The sequence below is a fragment of the Rhinolophus ferrumequinum genome (genome assembly GCF_004115265.2).
Source record: "Rhinolophus ferrumequinum isolate MPI-CBG mRhiFer1 chromosome 5 unlocalized genomic scaffold, mRhiFer1_v1.p scaffold_110_arrow_ctg1, whole genome shotgun sequence".
NCBI classification, from domain to species: domain Eukaryota; kingdom Metazoa; phylum Chordata; class Mammalia; order Chiroptera; family Rhinolophidae; genus Rhinolophus; species Rhinolophus ferrumequinum.
Genome location: NW_022680355.1, coordinates 6,011,809 through 6,034,899, shown reverse-complemented (window position 1 = coordinate 6,034,899; position 23,091 = coordinate 6,011,809). Strand labels below are relative to the sequence as shown.

At 36.2% G+C, this 23,091-nt stretch overlaps 1 protein-coding gene across 1 annotated transcript in view; it reads left to right on the top strand.

Annotated features, from left to right (window-relative positions):
• Positions 1-23,091, top strand: part of NEBL (nebulette) — a 114,364-nt gene that overhangs the window by 44,374 nt on the left and 46,899 nt on the right. Inside the window, exons 12-14 of the mRNA XM_033100588.1 lie at positions 7,929-8,039; positions 10,592-10,702; positions 13,002-13,112. Of these exons, the coding sequence (XP_032956479.1) occupies positions 7,929-8,039; positions 10,592-10,702; positions 13,002-13,112 (333 nt within the window). The remainder of the gene's footprint in view (positions 1-7,928; positions 8,040-10,591; positions 10,703-13,001; positions 13,113-23,091) is intronic.

Here is a 23,091-nt window from a genome sequence, read left to right as displayed (position 1 = left end):
ACAACTCACCCCGCCCCGGCCCCACCTATCTGGGCTGATCCCTGCAGGAGTAAACAGAACTGCTGAAACATACGGGCTCTGAATCTGGTGCAGGAAGAGCTTTGGAACTTCAAAAGTCTCTGCATACCCACCAGGACACTACGCCCTGTGACCCAGGCTAACTATTAACAGAGGAGAAGCCCGTCTCCCAGGGAATCCCCCCATTGTGTGAGAAGCTGGAATAGTGCAGAGAAAACATAGCACTACTGTGTGAGAGAGAAAAAAAAGGCTGCAGTCGGAGAGAAAATAAAACATTCTACCAACAAGTCTTTTGGAAAACAAAAGAAAGACCTTTTCCTATCAACCTGTTGTAGAAGCCATTCCAGTAGATGTCTAGGAAGAGAAATAATAAATGAGTAATTCCCATGAATAACCAAGGCAACAAGACAGCTCAGAAAGAAAGTGAAAAGTCTCCAGAAAAGGAACTTAAAGATATGGAAATATGTGACTTAAATGGCAGAGTATTCAAGATTGCAGTTCTGAAAAACTCAACGAGATGCAAGAACACACAGAAAGGCAGTTTAATGAATTCAGAAACACAATCAAAGAACAACATGAGCATTTTACAAAAGAGATTGAAATTTTAAAAAAGAACCAAATAGAATTTCTGGAGATTAAGAACTCAATAGAAGAAATTAAGAATGAAATAACCAGCTTAGGTAGTAGAGTTGACCAGATGGAGGAAAGAATCAGTGATATTGAAGATAGAAACCTGGAAATTACACAGATGGAAGCAGAAAGAGACTTGAGACTTAAAAGAAATGAAAGAACTCTACAAGAACTTTCTGACTCCATCAGAAAGAGCAATATAAGAATAATGGGCATACCAAAAGGAGAAGAAAGAGAGAAGGGAACAGAGAATATATTCAAACAAATTGTTGATGAGAACTGCCCAAACTTGAGGACAGAACTGGATCTTCGAATCCAAGAAGCATTTAGAACACCTAATTAATTCAATCCCAACAGGCCTTCTCCGAGGCACATTGTATTGAAGCTGTCTAAAATCAACGACAAAGAAAGAATCCTCAAGGCAGCCAGGGAAAAGAAGACGGTAACCTACAAAGGAAAGCCCATTAGATTATCATCAGATTTTTCAGCAGAAACTCTACAAGCCAGCAGGGAGTGGAACCAAATATTCAAACTATTGAAAGAGAGAAATTATGAGCCAAGAATAATATATCCAGCAAAGATATCCTTTAGTTATGAAGGTGGAATAAAGACCTTTCCAGACATACAGAAGCTGAGGGAATTTTCTAATACACGACCTGCACTACAAGAAATACTAAAGGAGGCTATTCGACCACCATCAACAGGGACAATTTGTGGCAACCAAAACATAAAAAGGGGGAGAGTAAAGGCCTGAACTGGAATATGGGAATGGAGAAAGTAAGTGTGCTAAAGAAAATGGAATACTCTAAATATCAAACTTTCTTTTACTTAAACTTAAGGGTAACCACTCAAGAAAAATCCAGAACTGAAATATATACTGTAACAAAAGAAGAAACAGAGGGAAAAATCATAGAATACCACCACACAGAAATAATAGACAACAACAAAAAGGCAAAGAAACAATGGAGACACAGCCTTACCAGAAAACTAAAGATAGAATGACAGGAAATCCTCACATATCAATAATCACCCTAAATGTAAATGGACTGAACTCACCAATAAAAAGGCACAGAGTAGCAGATTGGATCAAAAAACTAAACCCAACCATATGCTGTCTCCAAGAGACACATCTCAGCTACAAGGACAAGCATAGACTCAAAGTGAAAGGGTAGAAATTGACACTCCAAGCAAATGGTACCTAGAGAAAATCAGGTGTAGCCATAATGATATCAGATGAAACAGACTTCAGGGTGAAAAAGATAACAAGGGACAAAGATGGACATTTCATAATGATAAAGGGGACTATACAACAAGAAGACATAGCAGTCATCAATATTTATGCCCCCAATCAGGGAGCACCGAAATATACCAAGCAACTACTAACAGAACTAAAGGGAGAAATTGACCAAAACAGAATTATACTAGGGGACTTAAATACATCATTGACAGCTATGGATCCATCATCCAAACAGAAAATGAGTAACGAAATAGCAGCCCTAAATGACACGTTAGGTGAAATGGACATAATTGACACTTATAGAGCACTTCATCCTAAAACATCAGACTATACATTCTTTTCTAGTGTACATGGAACATTCTCAAGGATAGACCATATATTGGGACATAAAATCAGCCTCAGCAAATTTAAGAAGATTGAAATCATACCAAGCGTATTCTCTGATCACAAGTCTTTGAAATTGGATATCAACTGCAAAAAGAAAGCAGGAAAAAACACAAATACATGGCGATTAAACAACATACTTTTAAAGAATGACCGGGTCAAAGAAGAAATTAGAGGAGAGATCAAAGGATACATAGAAACAAATGAGAATGAAAATACATCCTACCACAATTTTTGGGATGCAGCGAAAGCAGTTTTAAGAGGGAAATTTATATCATTACAGGCCTATCTCAAGAAACAAGAAAAATCCCAAATAAATAACCTCAAGTTACACCTTAAAGAACTAGAAAAAGAAGAACAAGTGAAACCCAAGGGCAGCAGAAGAAAGGAAATAACAAAAATCAGAGCAGAACTAAATGAAATAGGCAACAAAAAGACAATAGGAAAAATTAATGTGACAAAGAGCTTGTTCTTTGAAAAGATTAACAAAATTGACAAACCCTTGGCTAGACTCACTAAGATAAAAAGAGAGAAGACACTAATTAACAAAATCAGAAATGAAAAAGGGGAAGTTATCACGGACACCACAGAAATACAAAGGATCATCCAAGAATACTATGAAGGACTATATGCCACCGAATTCAATAACCTAGAAGAAACGGACAAGTTCTTAGAAACATATAGCCTTTTAAGGCTGAACCATGAAGAACTGGAAAATCTAAACAGACCGATCACCAGTAATGAAATTGAATCAGTCATCCAAAACCTTCCCAAAAGCAAAAGTCCGGGACCAGATGGCTTCACTAGTGAATTCTACCAAACCTTCAAAGAGGATCTAATACCTGTCCTACTCAAACTCTTCCAAAAAATAGAAGAAGAGACAGTACTCCCTAACTCATTTTATGAGGCCAACATTATCCTGATACCAAAACCTGGTAAGGACAACACCAAAAAGAAAACTACAGACCAATATCTCTGATGAATATAGATGCAAAAATCCTAAACAAAATTCTAGCAAATCGAATACAACAATGCATTAAAAAGATTATTCATCACGACCAAGTGGGGTTCATCCCAGGGGCACAAGGATGGTTCAACATCTGCAAATCCATCAATGTGATACATCACATAAACAAAATAAAGGACAAAAATCATATGATTATATCAATTGATGCAGAAAAAGCATTTGACAAGATACAACATCCATTTATGATTAAAACACTTAATAAAATAGGTATAGAAGGAAAATACCTTAACATAATAAAGGCCATATATGACAAGCCCTCAGCTAATCTCATAATTAGTGTTGAAAACCTGAAGCCCTTTGCTCTACGTTCAGGAACACGACAGGGCTGTCCCCTATCACCTCTGCTTTTCAACATAGTGTTGGAAGTCCTTGCCAAGGCAATCAGGCAAGAGAAAGAAATAAAAGGCATCCAAATTGGGAATGAAGAAGTTAAATTATCACTCTTTGCAGATGACATGATGCTATATATAGAAAACCCTAAAGACTCCACCAAAAAGCTATTAGAAACAATCAACGAATATAGTAAGGTTGCTGGCTACAAAATCGACGTACAAAAGTCCATTGCATTCCTATATATTAACAATGAAATCTCAAAAAAAGAAATTAAAAAAACAATTCCTTCTGCAATTGCAGCAAAAAGAATAAAATACCTAGGAATAAACTTAACCAAGGATGTGAAGGACCTATATGCTGAAAACTATCAGACATTTTTGAAAGAAATTGAAGAAGACACAAAGAAATGGAAAGACATTCTGTGCTCATGGATTGGAAGAATCAACTTAGTTAAAATGGCTGTATTACCCAAAGCAATATACAGATTTAATGCAATTCCCATCAAAATCCCAATGGCATTTTTTAAAGAAATAGAACAAAAAATCATCAGATTTGTTTGGAACCACAAAAGACCCCGAATAGCCAAAGCAATCTTAAGAAAAAAGTACAATACTGGAGGTATCACACTCCCTGAGTACTATTCCTTTAGCTTGTACTACAGGGCTATAATAATCAAAACAGCATGGTATTGGCAGAAAAACAGACACATAGACCAATGTAATAGAATTGAGAACCCAGAAATAAAACCACATAAATATGGACAGATAATTTTTGACAAAGAAGCTAAAAACATGCAATGGAGGAAAGACAGCCTCTTCAATAAATGGTGCTGGGAGAATTGGATAGCCATGTGCAAAAGAATGAAACTGGAGTGCTATCTGTCACCATGTACCAAAATTAATTCAAAATGGATCAAAGACTTAAGCATAAGACCTGGCACAATAAACTGCATAGAAGAAAACATACGTACTAAACTTATGGACCTTGGGTTCAAAGAGCATTTTATGAATTGGACTCCAACGGCAAGGGAAGTAAAAGCTAAAATAAACGAATGGGACTATATGAAACTTAAAAGTTTCTGCACAGCAGAAGAAACTATCGACAAAATAGAGAGGCAGCCAACTGAATGGGAGAAGGTTTTTGCAAATCGTGCCTCTGATAAGGGGCTAATATCCAAAATATACAAGGAACTCATACAACTCAACAACAAAAAAACAAACCACCCAATTGAAAAATGGGCAGAGGACCTGAAGAGACATTTCTCCAAAAAGGACATACAAATGGCAAATAGACATATGAAAAAATGCTCAACATCACTAATCATCAGAGAAATGCAAATAAAAACCACAATGAGATATCACCTCACCCCAGTTAGAATGGCTATCATCAACAAGACAAATAGTAACAAGTGTTGGAGAGGCTGTGGAGAAAAAGGAACCTTCATACACTGTTGGTGGGAATGCAGACTGGTGCAAAAGTTATGGAACACAGTGTGGAGGTTCCTCAAAAAATTACGAATAGAATTACCATATGACCCAGCAATCCCTCTCCTGGGTATCTACCCAAAAAATCTGAAAACATTTATACATAAAGACACATGTGCTCCAATGTTCATTACAGCTTTGTTTACGGTGGCCAAGACATGGAAACAACCAAAATATCCTTCGATAGATGAATGGATAAAGAAGTTGTGCTATATATACACAATGGAATACTATTCGGCGGTAAGAAAAGATGATATAGGAACATTTGTGACAACATGGATGGATCTTGAGAGTATGATGCTAAACGAAATAAGTCAGACAGAAAAAGCAGAGAACCATGTGATTTCACTGATATGTGGTATATAAACCAAAAACAACAAAAGAACAAGACAAACAAATGAGAAACAAAAACTCATAGACACAGACAATAGTTTAGTGGTTACCAGAGGGTAAGGGGGGTGGGGGTGGGAGATGAGGGTAACGGGGATCAAATATATGGTGATGGAAGGGGAACTGACTCTGGGTGGTGAACACACAATGGGATTTATAGATGATGTATTACAGAATTGTACACCTGAAATCTATGTAATTTTACTAACAACTGTCACCCCAATAAATTAAAAAAAAATTCAGATGAACTAATTAATTGCTTTCGATTGGCTGTTTGGAGAACAGGTGTAAGTCAACTTTAAACTGTAGGTATGCATTTATTATATGCTGTTGAATTCACTTACAGTGTGGCATGTGTGCACCTTTTGTTAATATTGGCTTTCAATTTTTGCTATTCTGATTTCTTGTATTGTCACTAGTGGGAAATTGTCCTTTGCAGATGCTGAGACTTTTTTCCCTTCAATTGCAGCCATTGGCTGTTCGATTTTTAGGCTTAGCAATTATGTTTCTGCTCAGCAGGGCTTGAGGAAGAAGAAATCTTTTAATAGAAAATATCTTTGGACCAAATGTACAGTATAAAGATTTATACTATGTAATTTACTCTGTATAATTTAGCATATAAGTATATGCTAGAAAAATAAAATATCTAAACATCTTAGTTTGACAAAAGTTTGGTGGTGTGAAAAATGTCTTTAAATACGGGAACAATGAAGTAGATACAGAGCAAACCATCTGGCTTAGAGATGGTGTTTACTCCTTGGTAAACTTGACCATGAGCTTCTCAGCAAGGTAAAGGTAAGTACTGATGATCTCATGAAAGGCCACTCTTATTTTTGTTATATGCAATTCTGCTTCTTTCACTTTCTTCTAATGCCAGATGTACATTTAATCAGTGTTTTCTAGAAATCTCTAAATATGGCTTTGTCTTCTGTTTCACAAATAGAGCTCTCCTAACATAAAACAGACTCAAAAGTTTTTTTTCTAAGTTATATATTAGCCAGTTTTAGTCTTAATCAATTTTTCTTAATGACTTACTTCAGTAAAATATTTTTTTTTCCAGAGGAGAAGGGCTTTTTGAAGTGAAATATCTGAAATAAGTAAACACATACATAGTTATATTTTACTTTTTTAAAGAGTCATTTTTGGCCTGAAATGCCTTAGATTCAGCCCTATAACTGTATTATCTCAATTAGTTTTACCTAAGAGGACAACCTCTCAATATTGTTCTTTGGTGTGTCTATAGTTCCTTTAATTCAGAATTTTTTCAATGCAACCTTTTAATTAGCTTTTTTAGCTTTAGTATTTACAGACCATCCATTGTGGCCTTTTCTCTGGCTATACCCAGACTATTTGTTAAATAGCCACATGTAGCACAAATGTAGGTGGGGAGGCAGTCTGTTCTCTTATCCTCCCACATGGTTTGTAGAATTTCTTTATACAATCACCTATCTGTGTAATAAGTGTATAATGAACCTGGCAATAGCTTTTCATTTTGCATTAATAATAATCCCATGCAAAATTTGTTTTTATTATCTTTGTGATGCAATTGAATAAAATATTTAGTTGGCAAAATCTGGGCTCTTGTTTGGTAAAAATTTCACAGGGATGGACATTCTTGTTATTTAGAGAGACTGTCTTTGTAGTCATAAAGCCTGGGTTTCCACTGATTTTCAAATGCATAGTTTAAATGGTAGAATTTAGAGAATCATAGCCCAATAGTGGCAGAGTGTCAAAAGGGTAGCTGGCGGTGTGGATATAGGCCCTCCACAATCACTGTCAGTGTCTTTCATTGCTTGTTGTGAATTCTTACCTAAAGAACAATTTATAAGATTCAAGGTAAGAGTCGCCTTACAATGTGATTTGGTTCATATCAAACTCCAAAGATGGTAGAAAAATATTCTAAATGCCAAATCCTTCAAGGATAATCTTCCCCTTCAGCTTCCGTAACATTTTAGCAATGGTCTTTCCTGAATTCACAAAACACTGCCAGTGAGAGGGATGGTGAGGAAATGAACATTGATGCTATTTTGGTTTAAGTGGGCTTCCATGCTGTCATGTTTTCTTCCAGTGGATGGATCCACTCCCTTTTGAGTGAATCAGTCAGGTGATCCAATCAAATAGCCAACCTTATTGGTTCTTCTCCTCAGATTGGCTGATGTCAAACAGAAACAGTCAATAAGATGTTAAACAGCCTCACTCAGAATGCTTTCCCAGAGGGTGTTGATACTTGATGAATCTGCTTTTGGTTGGTAGAATTCTAAAATTTATGGCAAAATTGGAGTTATTTTCCTGTGGATAAGAAGACTGAAGTGATAGAATTATATAAGAAAAACATCAATTTTGTTTCAGGAGACTCTTGTTCTAACATCTTTTTAACAGTCACTAATATTTTCTAAATTTAAAATGCTCTGGTCTTATTTAACAGAAAGTTTACAGAGAAGATTTTGAGAAGGAGATTAAAGGAAGGTCATCACTGGATTTAGACAAGACTCCAGAATTTTTACATGTAAAGTACATCACCAACCTTCTGAAGGAGGTATGATTCTGCTGTTTACCATTAAATACTGCAAAAGAAAACTAAAAAAAAGAGAAAAAACTACAGAAATAACCTTGGAAATATTTACGTAACAATTCTCTACTAACTCAGTGAGTTTTAGATATAAATCCATTACTCTTTCCCTCACTTTGACCTTTAGTAATAGAGTTTTTAATTTTCATACTGGAACCAGCTTTTTCTGTAACTTCCCTGCAGCATTTTCATGACATTTGACACCAGAAATGAGGTACTCGTGTGTGAAGATCTGGATAAATGGTACATTATTTATAGGTAGTTTGTGTTCTAAGTAGGGAAAAATGATATATTTAGTATATAGAACACAGGAGTTCATGTCCATTTTTTATTTTATTCTCAGCAGGATTTTTCCCACAAACTTAGTGGTGCATTTGGCTCACAATTAGCGTATTAAATTTATTGAACATTGGGGGTGGCCAGTTAGTTCCGTTGGTTAGAGCATGATGCTTATAACATCAGGGTTGCCGGTTCGATCCCCGCATGGGCCAGTGTGAGCTGCGCCCTCCACAACTAGATTGAAACAACTACTCGACTTGGAACTGATGGGTCCTGGAAAAAGACACTTAAAATATAAAAAAGTCAAAAAAAAATTTAATGAACATTAAGGTCCTCAAATCTAACAATTAACAATACCATGCTCATAGTCCATCCCTTTAAAATTTTTGTCTTTTTGTTTCTTTTAAATGACTGCAAAGTAATTAGGAGCTCTTCCAACTCGTGTTTAAATAGATTCTCTTTACATTAAGGGAAAGTGTTTGAGAACTCCATTTCAGCCTGAATTTTGAACTGAAGAAATTATTCCTGAAAGACATATCTTAAACCAGTGAAATAAATGAATATAATTACCTACATAGACGCACATCACTATGAACTTCTTGAAAACCAAGTGCCAACTGGCCTTTACCATTAACTTCTTTTATACATTTAACGTGACTCACTGTTATATGTTGGGCTGAAATAGGCACATAGTTTATGGAAGAGTTCTCTTGCTACCTTACCTTTTCTCACTTTTCATTCTTATAAAATATTTTGAAGTTGAAGTCTAATCACTTGGCAACTTCCTGGTATTAATTGTCTTCCATTTAAAAAATACGTAGCATTTATGTGAGTTTTTAAAGGGGGAATCTTTTCCTCATGTACATACAAGTGACAATGTGAGCTCTATTTTGAGATCCATAAATGATTTTAATACAATACCATTGCCTTTTTATTTTACTCTTTCTTTTTGAGAGAGTCTTTTTTTAGATTTATTGATTTAGCATGTAGACCTCAAGATAGAAAAAAAAGCCCAGAAGAGTGTGATTAAAATTTTTTAAATTAAGTTATAGAGATGTCTAACTTTAAAAAGGGATTCTTAGTGACTTAATGAAATGGAACTCCTCTTTCTAAGTATTTAGCTTTAAATTGTCTTTGCATTTTTTACTTTATTATGGTTTTTATATTTATGTTGTCATTAGAGTGTTCAAAGTATCATTTTATACTTCATTTCACTTGATTCCCCCAATTTCTCTTTATCATTGGTAGAACTAGTATTTTTATTTTCATTTTGCCCTTGTGGAAATCAATGCTCAGTTACTTCAGGAGCTGTTCTTGAAGGTCACATGACCATATAATTGGAAGAACTCTGACTTTCCTCCAGGTCATTTGACACCAGAGCTCTTTCCAAAATTACAGGCAGGTCATTGCAATGTCTTATAGGGGATTAGTTAAGCAGAGGACCGGCTAATTTAATTATACTGGCCAAAGAGAAAATAACATGAAATGAATCCTAGAATTAACTGGAACATGATTTCTTATCATTAAAGGAAGTCTCATCTTTCATCTGGCAAGTTAGTCATAAATGCAACTTAGTTGAATTGGATTAAGACATATTTATTGTTTTCAGAATACAATTAGAAAGAAAACAAGAAATTCATTGATACACACAAAAAAACAACCCAAGTTATATACACATTAAAGTCATTTGGATCTACTGAAAATATAACATTAAAATAGGTGAAGTTCAAGCTACATATTATCAGTCTGTAGGAAATTATTTGGTTCTATGAATCTTTGAATAAAATGGTAACTTTTTAAAAATCTTGGCTACATCAATCCTTTTGATTTTGTAGTTTTTCATTCTTTTTCAACTATGTTCTTTTGGTGATTCATATTTTATAGACAGTTTTCAAAGAAATACTTCAAATAATTAATAAGAAGCATGTATTCCCAAGATCTTCCTTACCATTTAAAAGGAAGACATCTTTTTAAAAGTATGGCACTGATATGATACCAAAATATGTAGAAAGAAAGGATGAAAGGGAAAAAAGACTGATAATATTGGAAGCCACTGTAAACATGATTAAAAGGGAAAGTTTTCTGTAGGAAATAAAGAGCACGAATGCTCAGGAGTCTGGTTTATTCTTTTCTAGAAATAGTTTCTCCTTTCTGTGGTCTCTAGAAAGTATCTACTGAAACAGTATATAAGATAAAGAGCTTCCCAGTAAATTTCAAACTGTAATATTCTTGTCTCATAGAAGGAATATAAAAAAGATTTGGAAAATGAAATAAAAGGGAGAGGAATGGATGTTAATCCTGAAGTTCTTGATATTCAAAGAGCAAAACGAGCATCTGAAATGGCTAGTGAGGTGAGTACATTTATTTAACAACTGAGAATGTACGAATTTTCAGCTGATGTCCTTATCTAAAAATCTTTCTCAAAGATTATGTATATATTCCACAACTTTTATGTGTAAGATGATTATAAGCAGCTATGTCCTACTTGTCTTTCCCCAATCAATGAATTAAAAAAAAGACGCTCACCATCTCCTTTCTATGTGGTATGAGAAAAATGACTCTTTCCCCACATTAGAGAAAAATCTATATTATGAACCAAAATAGGTTTATGCAGTTTAACTTGATCTTTTCAGCCAGGAAGAGGCAGAACAGGAAGGTTGTTCTGTCTATTGCTAACAGCAGTTTAAAAGTTCACATGCTCACAACCCAACCGACTCTCCCAGTCCTTGCCTAGATTGCTGAATGAGTCTAGTTAAACCTCTTTATAAAATGAAAGTGGCCATTGCTCACTTTAGATAACATTTATAAGAAGGAGTGAAGTGCCTCTGAAGTGCTTTCAGTCCTTTAGGTCATCATGTCACATTATTATGTTACGTCATTTTGGTATCAACTAAGGGCACTGTGCTTGGAGGAGAATCTAGTTGAATTTAAGCAGTGAAAAAATTCAGTGCTTTCTACCAATATGTTAGTAAACTATGGTGATGATGATGATGGTGATGACCCTATTAGTCATATTGCAGCTGATAGAAACCCAACTCAAACTGGGGTAAGCAACAAAGGAAGTGTTTTGGCTTATGCCTGGAGAAGTACAAAGACCAAGTTTCCTTCCGGTTGGAATTCAAATGATGTCTCTCTTCCTTCATCTCTCCGTTCTGTTATCTTCTCTGTTGCTTCATTCTTGGGAGGCTGTCTCTATGTGATGGCACCTCTTACCATCAAGATAACTCCTATCTGTGGCTAGTAATCCCAGTGGGAAGTGAGCGTCTGTTTTCTTATAGTTACAGTTCATGCCCAGGGACGGAATGTCATTGTGGATCATCTTCTATTCTGTGCCCACACCCAACTCACTCACTGTGCCTAAGCTCAGGGGAGTGTAATGTGCTGATGACCTAGGGTGGTTCTCAGGGTAACCCATCTGTTTAGTTAACTTCCTAGGTAGTTTAACAATGTTTTGAGTATGAAATATGTTAAATTGTTATGTGTTTTTAAAAAATGTACATCCATCTTTGACCATACTCATGTTCTTTAAATACATTGAAAAAAACATTAAAAGTATTTTAGTGGAATTAAAAATACAAGAGGGGAGTAGAGAAATCAACCCACCCAAAATGTGTGGATTGAGAAGGGTTAGAGGTAGTTCCTGAAAAGAAAATTGTGGCACTTCTTGCCAAAAGAAGAATGAATGGATGCTGGTCAGGCAAAAAACAATAGATGTCCACTATGGTATCTTGGGCTAATATTGTTCTTATATATCCTTACATTGTTTTATATATATATAAATATTTTATATATATATTATATATATAAATATATATATATATTTTTTTTACAAATTTTATATATATATATAAATATTTTATATATATATTATATATATATAATGTATATATATATAATATATATATATATATATTTTTTTAACAAATTCTTCTGTTACGGTGACATAGCCAGTCTTCATTTAGAGGTAGATCTCGTCAGTAATACTGGGAAATACCATTTTAAACTCTCAATGGCAGAGTCTAGGCAGATGCAGTTGAGTGGAAAGATGGTGGCGAGGCAGCCGTAAATCAGGTCTTCGTGAACAGGTACAGTAGTAAAAGACCGTAAGAAGCTCTCGATTATTAAACGCCGACTGTGTCCAGGGCACTAGGCTATATGCTGTCTCATCGGCCTCACAGTGATCCGGCAAGAGGAATTATTATCCCCGTTGTGCAGATGCGCAAACCAGAGATGCTAAGAAACATTCCCAGAGTCACACAGCCAGCTATTAAGTGCTCTGGCCTTAAACTCAGTCTTCTTTCTACAACATACACTCATTTAAAGCTGACCCTGTCTTCCAGACCCCTAAGACAATTGTCAGTGAAAATTCTCACCTGGCAATTGACTGTTTGTAGTAAAAATCTTCACAGCTTTATATGCCCTCCTTCCGTGAAAATAGTGATTAGAGTCCTAAGCAGTTCAGAAAATTTAGTCCTGGGTGAGCACTTATAGTACAAAATATGCTGTGCCTCCTCCTCGTCTTCCTCCTCCTCCAACTCTTCCTTCCTCTTCCCCTTCATAAATATGTTTAGCCATTTTTGATATCATTGAATACAGATATGTGTTTGTCTTCCAAGTTTCTGAATGGTGTAAAATGTTGCTTTTTTACAGAAAGAATACAAGAAAGACCTGGAGTCAAAAATTAAAGGGAAAGGAATGCAAGTTGGCACTGACACCCTTGAAATACAACATGCCAAAAAAGCTTCCGAGATAGCTAGTGAGGTTAGTAGAGCGGAGCTTGAAACTTATGTGTTGGAACTTAACAAATCATGTTAACAACTTGATTAGTACATGGCATTTTCCAAAGCTAGTTTAACAGTTTGGAATGGAAATTCTTCCGAATCATCATGCTTATTTGAAAACGTACAGTTTCTGCTTTGTTCATTTCCTTTAAATATATCAAAGAAAACTTGGGGAAAGGCATTTTAATAGAACACAAACACCCATAATACAACAAATTTCACGTTAATCCAGCTTACAATAAGTGTTTTCATATTATTTTTCTTTAAGAAAAATAGATCATGTGCTGTTTGATATATTTGATATATCCGTGTTCCCAACTTTCTGAACAGAACTTGAAAATCACGTATTAAGACTCTAACATGACGTTGATAGCCACTTCTGTGTGATCGGATTGCATGTTCTCAAAATATCCTCTGCTGACTCATCATCATGCCTGAAATTTCTAGAGTCAGCATTTGGGGTTGAGGTATTATAACCAGGTTCATTCATCTAATATCATTTCCTCTTTATACTATACATGCAATGACAGGATGTTAATTTAGAAATTGTGGCTTAGATGCTATGATATGCTAGTTATCAGAAAACAAAGTTGTTGGAGTCAGACCATATGTGTATTTTTTCCAAGGAAATACCCCAGAATCGGTTCCATACCTCTTGAAGTCCCCCTATAATTGTAAGACTGTAAAGGGGTCAGTAGAGTGGAGAGTATTTGGGGAGAGACGACTTTGTAAGAAACACATGTAAGGAGAAATTTAGGGGTGTAGGTGAAGGGGTACGACTTATTTATCTCAAGGCTGATTTGGGGGAGGCTTCAGTGGGACTACTCTGAGACCTGTAATGTGACACTTGCAGTTAGGAAGAGCCGTCTCAGGATTAACTCCCACCCTGGCGATCTGCAGGGTGGAGGTAGCTGACTAACTGCCAGGGGAGTTACAGCTTTGTTGGGATCAGCCTACATCCCCAGGGTTCGTTACTGGCCAGGGGGATGGCATGGCCTTAAATAGTTCAGATAAAGAAACTGGGGATGACATAGAATTCTTGACGAATGGGAGTTCCATTTAGAAATGGCGGGGGAGGGGAGTGGTACATGCCGGACAAGTGTTTAAAAACCTACTTTCACCCTGCCCCTAATTCTGTTCTCCTCCTGAGAGATAGTCATTGTTATACATTTGTTGTAGAGCCTTCCCGATCTATAGTTACATATGTATAGGTGAGCATACATTTGTGCACACACACACTTAAAAAACTTAAATACCATGAACTTTGTTCTGTGCTTGCTTTCCTCACTACACATTGCAGACCTTTTTTCCATGCTACTTCAAATAGTTCTGTCTCATTCTTACAGAAAAATTAAGTGTTCTTAATTTGGATATGAATATGCAACCATTTACCTTTGATGTCTCATAGGCTTTACCCCATGTAAATGACATATACAGTATAACAGGGATTTAGCATTACATGCTGAAACCAGAACCCTTAATCATTCCTCGGATTTGCTTCCCTCTTCTAACCCCTTCTTAGCAAATGGCATCAATGAAATCCCAGATATCACTTTGATTCCTCTTGTCAAAAAGTTTTATTGACTCCACTTCCATAATGGTTTCCTAAATCCATCTCCTTCTTCCTACCCTAGTCAAGCTACCATCTCAATTTATTACCTGGATCATTACAGTAGCTCCCTAACCAGAATTCTGCTTTCGTTATTGTCCTCTTAGTATCCATTCTCTGCCCAGCAGCCAGAACAACCCTTGAAGAATTAAACTGTGTTACTCCTCCGACTAAAAACTGCTTAGTGCTTTCCAGTTATGTCCAGTGCAGACGCCATACTCCTTGCTCTGGTGCTCAAAGCCCCCTCCTGCTCCTCTTCTTCCCTTGTTCATTGTGCTCTGGCCTCACAGGCTTCCAGTCTGCACCCCCACAGGTTTTAGGGTCTCTGTACAGCTCTGTTCTCTTCCTGAAAGCCCTTCCCTTAGTCTTTGCATGGTTGGTTCTTTCTTGCACTATTTCTTGTCATTCATGTTGTAGATTTCATAGTTCTTTTTTTATGGTGGTCTCCTGGGGCTTCTGAGTAACTATCTACTCAGTAACTATCAAATCACTACTCATAATTCTCTGAAATTTTTGTTATTATGAGGAGGAGTGACATCCAGGGTTAGTTCAAGGTACTGAATTGGCATATGGGTGTGGGAGTGGGGAATTTGAGGGAGGAGAAGAGTTTTCAAAATCATCCTCATGGGACTGAGAGTTGAAGCCAAAAGAAAGCATCTTTTCGCTGGAGAACAGAATGTGGAAAGAACAGAAATATTATTTTGTATTTCACACTTTTACCTAAGGGCAGGCTTCTACAACATACTACTTTTATGAAAAGTTGGAATGTCGTTCTTTCTTTAGTATGGTAATAGATTAGTTTATTCAGTGATATGCTGATTTAGGTTTCTGTATGAACCTTGGGACTATGTACTAGGAAAATGGTGCAAACTTAGTTACTGAGAACCTAGGGGAAAACAGGCCTAGAGGAGTCAGCTGTACTATGGTTACATGCAACCCAAACCAATTTTGTGATACTATTATCTTTGTAATCATATAATCATAACCATGTCCCATTTCACCCAAAAGACAGGCTCTCAAATCCTTTTCAACTAGAGTTTGGGATTGTGCCATAGTACAAAGTTTATTTTTATAAGTAAAGTCAATGTGGTGTATTGTTACATGAATGATCCCCAATAGTCAAACCTTCCAGTACCTATGGGCTTGGCCATATGATTTTCTTTAGCCAATGAGACCTTAGCAAACATGACTCAGGCAGAGGCTGTAAAAGGAAGTGTGCATTGGGGCTTGCAGTCTGGAAACGTAGATGTCATCATGTTGTTTTAAGCCTTCTAAGTTTTCGGATGTTTCAGTATGTATCAAAAATAACTAATGCAACTGGTGTCCTACGTAGTCTATTTATGGGCTTTAGAATGCTTTTAGATTTGGTAGTTCATATTGGAGAATTAAATGACATCCTTGCTACTATGGGACTTTGGTGGCCGTTTATGATTCGTGCCTCACTGCTGACATATGTTGTCCTTCAAATGAAGTGTTTTGTTTTGGTGCCTTAAGAGGGTTACTAAAATCTTGGAGCTTTTTACAGGCAGAGTAATAAGTAAGTGTTATTGTTTAGAAAGTTAAATATTATTACTAGAACTTTTATTCAAGAAAGTGAAACTGAGCATCTAAGTCAGTGAAAACGGGCAGATTTATGCGCAGTAAATAGGGAAAAATATAATATTTCTCTGAAATTGAGATTTTTGTTTATGACTATTCTCTAAATTTAGAACATCACAAATAAGCAAGACAACATTTACTTTAAAAGAGGTAATCTACAAATCTAGAGTATGTCAACAGAACGGGAAATATAACTGTTTTGGAAGAAATGCAATTAGATATTATCAGTAGTTTTTTTCTTTTAATAATACTTTCCATTGAAGAATAACATGCATCGAGAAAAGTGTATAATTTATAAGTGTACAGCTTGCTAAATTTTATAATTAATAGTTTTAAAATGAGACAAGAGTTTTTTTCATTAAGACATTTGCGTCTGTGTCATTTTGACATTTTGTCAGGAACAGATAATCCAACTCAAGCTGGCTCACAAAAGCAGATGATTTATTGGTCTACTAAACAGTAGAGGAATTCTTCCACGTGGCTTGATCTAAGACTCACACAGTGCAATTCAGTTTCAGTTTTGATCTTTCAGTTCTTAGGCAGGCTTCCTTCTCCTGTTTGCAAAGAGGCATCTAGCAGCTCCTGGGGTTGCTTCTTTCTCCATGCACGTCCAGGAGGAAATGAAAATCTCTTGCTGTCTCATGTAATAAAAGCACCTATCCCTGAACCAACCATGAAGGGCCAGGAATGGGGAGTGATGATTGAGTTAAGTCCATCAGTCCTGGGTCGTCTCACTCAAGCTAAGTGGTGTAGAATGGGAGAGCAGTGAGTAGCACAGTGGGAAGTCAGGGAGCTGATAAAGGGAAAAAAGGGGTCGGATTCCAGGAAAGCAGTCAGCAATTAATTACTCACTACAAAGTGAAAAGGGACAATTTTATAACCCCTTTTTATTGATATTCATCAACTGAGTTACATATTTATCAATTTTATCATATTGAAATATAAAAACTTACCCTGGGCTAACTCTGTTCACTTTCTTTTTTTTTCTTTAAAGTTTATTGCGGTGACAATTGTTAGTAAAGTTACATAGGTTTCAAAAATACAGCTCTGTAATACATCATCTATAAATCCCATTGTGTGTTCACCACCCAGAATCAGTTCTCTTTCCATCACCATATATTAGACCCTGTTTACCGTCTTCTAGAGCCCCGCTCTACCCCCCTTACCCTCTGGTAACCCCTAAACTATTGTCTATGTCTATGAGTTTTTGTTCTTTCAGTTGTTTGTCTTGTTCTTTTGTTGTTTTTGGTTTATATACTACATATCAGTGAAATAATATGGTTCTCTGCTTTTTCTGTCTGACTTATTTCGTTTAGCATCATACTCTCAAGATCCATCCATGTTGTCACAAATGTTCCTATATCATCTTTTCTTACCGCCGAATAGTATTCCATTGTGTATATATAGCACAACTTCTTTATCCATTCATCTATTGAAGGATATTTTGGTTGTTTCCATGTCTTGGCCACCGTAAACAAAGCTGTAATGAACATTGGAGCACATGTGTCTTTATGTATAAATGTTTTCAGATTTTTTGGGTAGATACCCAGGAGAGGGATTGCTGGGTCATATGGTAATTCTATTCGTAATTTTTTCAGGAACCTCCACACTGCCTTCCATAGTAGTTGCACCAGTCTGCATTCCCACCAACAGTGTATGAGGGTTCCTTATTCTCCACAGCCTCTCCAACACTTGTTATTATTTGTCTTGTTGATGATAGCCATTCTAACTGGGGTGAGGTGATATCTCATTGTGGTTTTTATTTGCATTTCTCTGATGATGAGTGATGTTGAGCATTTTTTCATATGTCTATTTGCCATTTGTATGTCCTCTTGGAGAAATGTCTCTTCAGGTCCTCTGTCCATTTTTCAATTGTGTTGTTTGTTTTTTTGTTGTTGAGTTATATGAGCTCCTTGTATATTTTGGATATTAGCCCCTTATTGGAGGCGCTGTTTGCAAAGATCTCCCATTCAGTTGGTTGCCTCTTTATTTTGTCGATGGTTTCTTTTGCTGTGCAGAAGCTTTTAAGTTTGATATAGTCCTATTCATTTATTTTAGCTTTTACTTCCCTTGCCGTTGGAGTCCAATTCATAAAATGCTCTTTGACCCCAAGGTCCATAAGTTTAGTACCTATGTTTTCTTTTATGCAGTTTATTGTTTCAGGTCTTATGCTTAGGTCTTTGATCCATTTTGAATTAATTTTGGTACATGGTGACAGATAGTCCAGTTTCATTTTTTTGCACGTGGCTTTCCAATTCTGCCAGCATCATTTATTGAAGAGGCTGTCTTTTCTCCATTGTGTGTTTTTGGCTTCTTTGTCAAAGATTATCTGTCCATATTTATGTGGGTTTATTACTGGGTTCTCAGTTCTATTCCATTGGTCTGTGTGTCTGTTTTTCTGCCAATACCATGCTGTTTTGATTATTATTGCCCTGTACTACAAGCTGAAGTCAGAGAGTGTGATACCTCCAGCATTGTTCTTTTTTCTTAGGATTGCTTTGGCTATCCAGGGTCTTTTGTGGTTCCGAACAAATCTGATGATTTTTTTGTTTTATTTCTTTAAAAAATGCCATTGGGATGGCATTAAATCTGTATATTGCTTTGGGTAATATGGCCATTTTGACTATGTTGATTCTTCCAATCCATGACCACGGACTGTCTTTCCATTTCTTTGTGTCTTCTTCAATTTCTTTTAAAAATATCTTATAGTTTTCAGCATATAGGTCTTTCACATCCTTGGTTAAGTTTATTCCTAGGTATTTTATTCTTTTTGTTTCAATTGCAAAAGGAATTGTTTTTTTAATTTCTTTTTCTGAGATTTCATTGTTAGTATATAGGAATGCAAAGGACTTTTTTACATTGATTTTGTAGCTGTCAACTTGACTGTATTCGTTTATTGTTTCTAATAGCTTTTTGGTAGAGTCTTTAGGGTTTTTTATATATAGCAGCATGTCATCTGCAAAGAGTGACAATTTAACTTCTTCATTCCCAATTTGGATGCCTTTTATTTCTTTGTCTTGCCTGATTGCTCTGGCGAGGACTTCCTACACTATGTTGAAAAGCAGAGGTGATAGGGGACAGCCCTGTCATGTTCCTGAACATAGAGCAAAGGGCTTCAGTTTTTCACCGTTAATTATGAGATTAGCTGAGGGTTTGTCATATATGACCTTTATTATGTTAAGGTATTTTCCTTCTATACCTTAACATTTCCTTCTATACCTATTTTCCTTCTATACCTTATATTTTATTAAGTGTTTTAATCATAAATGGATGTTGTATTTTGTCAAATGCTTTTTCTGCATCAATTGATATAATCATATGATTTTTGTCCTTTATTTTGTTTGTTTATGTGATGTATCACATTGATGGATTTGCGAATGTTGAACCATCCTTGTGCCCCTGGGATGAACCCCACTTGGTCGTGATGAATAATCTTTTTAATGCATTGTTTGTGTTCAATTTGCTACAATTTTGTTTAGGATTTTTGCATCTGTATTCATCAGAGATATTGGTCTGTAGTTTTCTTTTTTTGTGTTATCCTTACCAGGTTTTGGTATTAGGGTAATGATGGCCTCATAAAATGAGTTAGGGAGTATTGTCTCTTCTTCAATTTTTTGGAAGAGTTTGAATAGGACAGGTATTAAATCCTCTTTGAAGGTTTGGTAGAATTCGCTAGAGAAACCATCTGGTTCCGGACTTTTGTTTTTGGGAAGGTTTTGGATGATTGATTCAATTTCCTTACTGGTGATCAGTCTATTTAGATTTTCCAATTCTTCCTGATTCAGCCTAGGAAGGCTGTACATTTCTAAGAACTTGACCATTTTTTCTAGGAGATTGAATTTGGTTGCATATAGTCTTTCACAGTGTTCTTGGATGATCCTTTGTATTTCTGTGGCATCTGTGGTAATTTCCCCTCTTTTATTTCTGATTTTGTTTATTAGTGTCTTTTTTCTTTTTATCTTAGTCTAGCCAAGGGTTTGTCAATTTTATTAATCTTTTCAAAGACCCAGCTCTTTGTCACATTAATTTTTTCTATTGTTTTTTTGTTCTCTATTTCATTTAGTTCTGCTCTGATTTTTATTATCTCCTTTCTTCTGCTGACCTTGGGTTTCATTTATTCTTCTTTTTCTAGTTCTTTAAGGTGTAACTTGAGGTTATTTATTTGGATTTTTTCTTGTTTCTTGAGATACGTCTGTAATATAAATTTTCCTCTTAAAACTGCTTTCGCTGCATCCCCAAAATTTTGGTAGGATGTATTTTCATTGTCATTTGTTTCTATGTATCTTTTGATCTCTACTCTTATTTCTTCTTTGACCCAGTCGTTCTTTAAAAGTATGTTGTTTAATCTCTATGTATTTGTGATTTTTCCTGCTTTCTTTTTGCAATTGATATCCAATTTCAAAGCCTTGTGATCATAGAATATGCTTGGTATGATTTTAATCTTCTTAAATTTGCTGAGGCTAGTTTTATGTCCCAATATATGGTCTATCCTTGAAAATGTTCCATGTACACCTAAAACTGATGTTTTAGGATGAAGTGCTCTATAAATGTCTATTATGTGCATTTCATCTAATGTGTCATTTAGGGCTGCTATTTCTTTATTTATTTTCTGTTTGGATGATCTATCCATAGCTGTCAATGATGTATTTAGGCCCCATACTGTAATTGTGTTTTGGTCAATTTCTGTCTTTAGTTCTGTTAGTAGTTGTTTGGTATATTTCGGTGCTCCCTGATTGGGGGCATATATATGGATGACTGTTATGTCTTCTTGTTATATAGTCCCCTTTACCATTATGAAATGTCCATCTTTGTCTCTTGTTACCTTTTTTATCCTGAAGTCTGTTCCATCTGATATCAGTATGGCTACACCTGATTTTTTTCTGGATACCATTTGCTTGGAGTGTCAATTTCCACCCTTTAAGTCTATGTTTGTCCTTGTAGCTGAGATGTGTCTCTTGGAGGCAGCATATGGTTAGGCTTAGTTTTTTGATCCAATCTGCTACTATGTGCCTTTTTATTGGTAAGTTCAGTCCATTTACATTTAGGGTGATTATTGATATGTGAGGATTTCCTGTCATTCTATCTTTAGTTTTCTGGTAAGACTGTGTCTCCATTGTTTTTTTTCCTTTTTGTTGTTGTCTATTATTTCAGTGTGGTGGTATTCTATGAGTTTTCCCTCTGTTTCTTCTTTTATTACATTATATATTTCAGTTCTGGATTTTTTTTTTTGAGTGGATACCATTAAGTTTATGTAAAAGAAAGTTTGATATTTAGAGTATTCCGTTTTCTTCAGCATGCTTACCTTCTCCATTCCCATATTCTGGTTCAGTCCTTTACTCTCCCCCTTTTATGTTTTGATTGCCACAAATTATCCCTATTGATGCTGGTTGAATAGCCTCCTTCAGTTTTCTTGTAGTGCAGGTCGTGTGTTAGAAAATTCCCTCAGCATCTGTATGTCTGGAAAGGTCTTTATTCCTCCTTCATATCTAAAGGATACCTTTGTTGGATATATTATTCTTGGCTCATAATTTCTCTCTTTCAATAGTTTGAATATTTGGTTCCACTCCCTCCTGGCTTGTAGAGTTTCTGCTGAAAAATCTGATGATTATCTAATGGGCTTTCCATTGTAGGTTACCATCTTCTTTTCCCTGGCTGCCTTGAGGATTCTTTCTTTGTCGTTGATTTTTGACAGCTTCACTACAATGTGCCTTGGAGAAGGCCTGTTGGGGTTGAGGTAATTAGGTGTTCTATTTGCTGCTTCGAGGATTCGAGGATCCAGTTTTTCCATAAGTTTGGGAAGTTGTCACCGACTGTTTGTTTGAATATACTCTCTGTTTTCTCTCTTTCTTCTCCTTTTGGTATGCCCATTATTCTTAGATTGTCTTTTTTGTTGGAATCAGAAAGTTTTTGTAGAGTTCTTTCATTTCTTTTAGGTCTCAAGTCTCTTTCTTCTTCCATCTTTGTCATTTCCAGATTTCTATCTTCAATGTCACTGATTCTTTCCTCCATCTGGTCAACTCTATTACGTAAGCTGGCTATTTCATTCTTTTAAGTCACGTATTTCCATATCTTTAAGTTCCTTTTCTGGAGACTTTTCATTTTCTTTCTGAGCTGTCTTGTTGCCTTGGTTATTCATGGCAATTAATGATTTATTATTTCTCTTCCTAGACATCTGCAGGAGTGGGTTCTGCAACAGTTTGATAGAAAGAGGTCTTTCTTTTGTTTTCCAGAGGGTATTGGTAACATGTTTTATTTTCTCTCCGACTGCAGCCTTTTATTCTCTCTCACAGTGTGGTGTTATGTTTTCTCTGCACTATTCCGGCTTCTTACACCATGGTGGGATTCCCTGGAAGGCGGGCTTCTCCTCTGTGAACAGTTCACCTGGGTCATAGGGCACCACCTCCGTGGGGGATATGGAGAGTTTCTGAAGTTCAAAAGCTCTTCTTTCACCAGATTCAGAGCTCATATGTTTCAGCAGCTCTGTTTACTCCTGCATGGATCTGCCCAGATGGGGGGGCAGGGACAAGGTAGGTTGTGAGAGGTGGCCGAGAGCAATGGCAGCGACCACCACCACAGCCAGTCCTGCTTCCACAGCTTCCACCCCTTCGCCAGAATTAGTTGGGCTACGAGTTCGTGTCTCAGGACCACAGTTCTCAGAACTGCAAATATTCTGTTCTTTTGATCTGACACTGCTACTGTTCCGCTTCTAGCACCGGGCAGGTTGGGGTGGGGCGAGCTCTGGGTGGGTAGT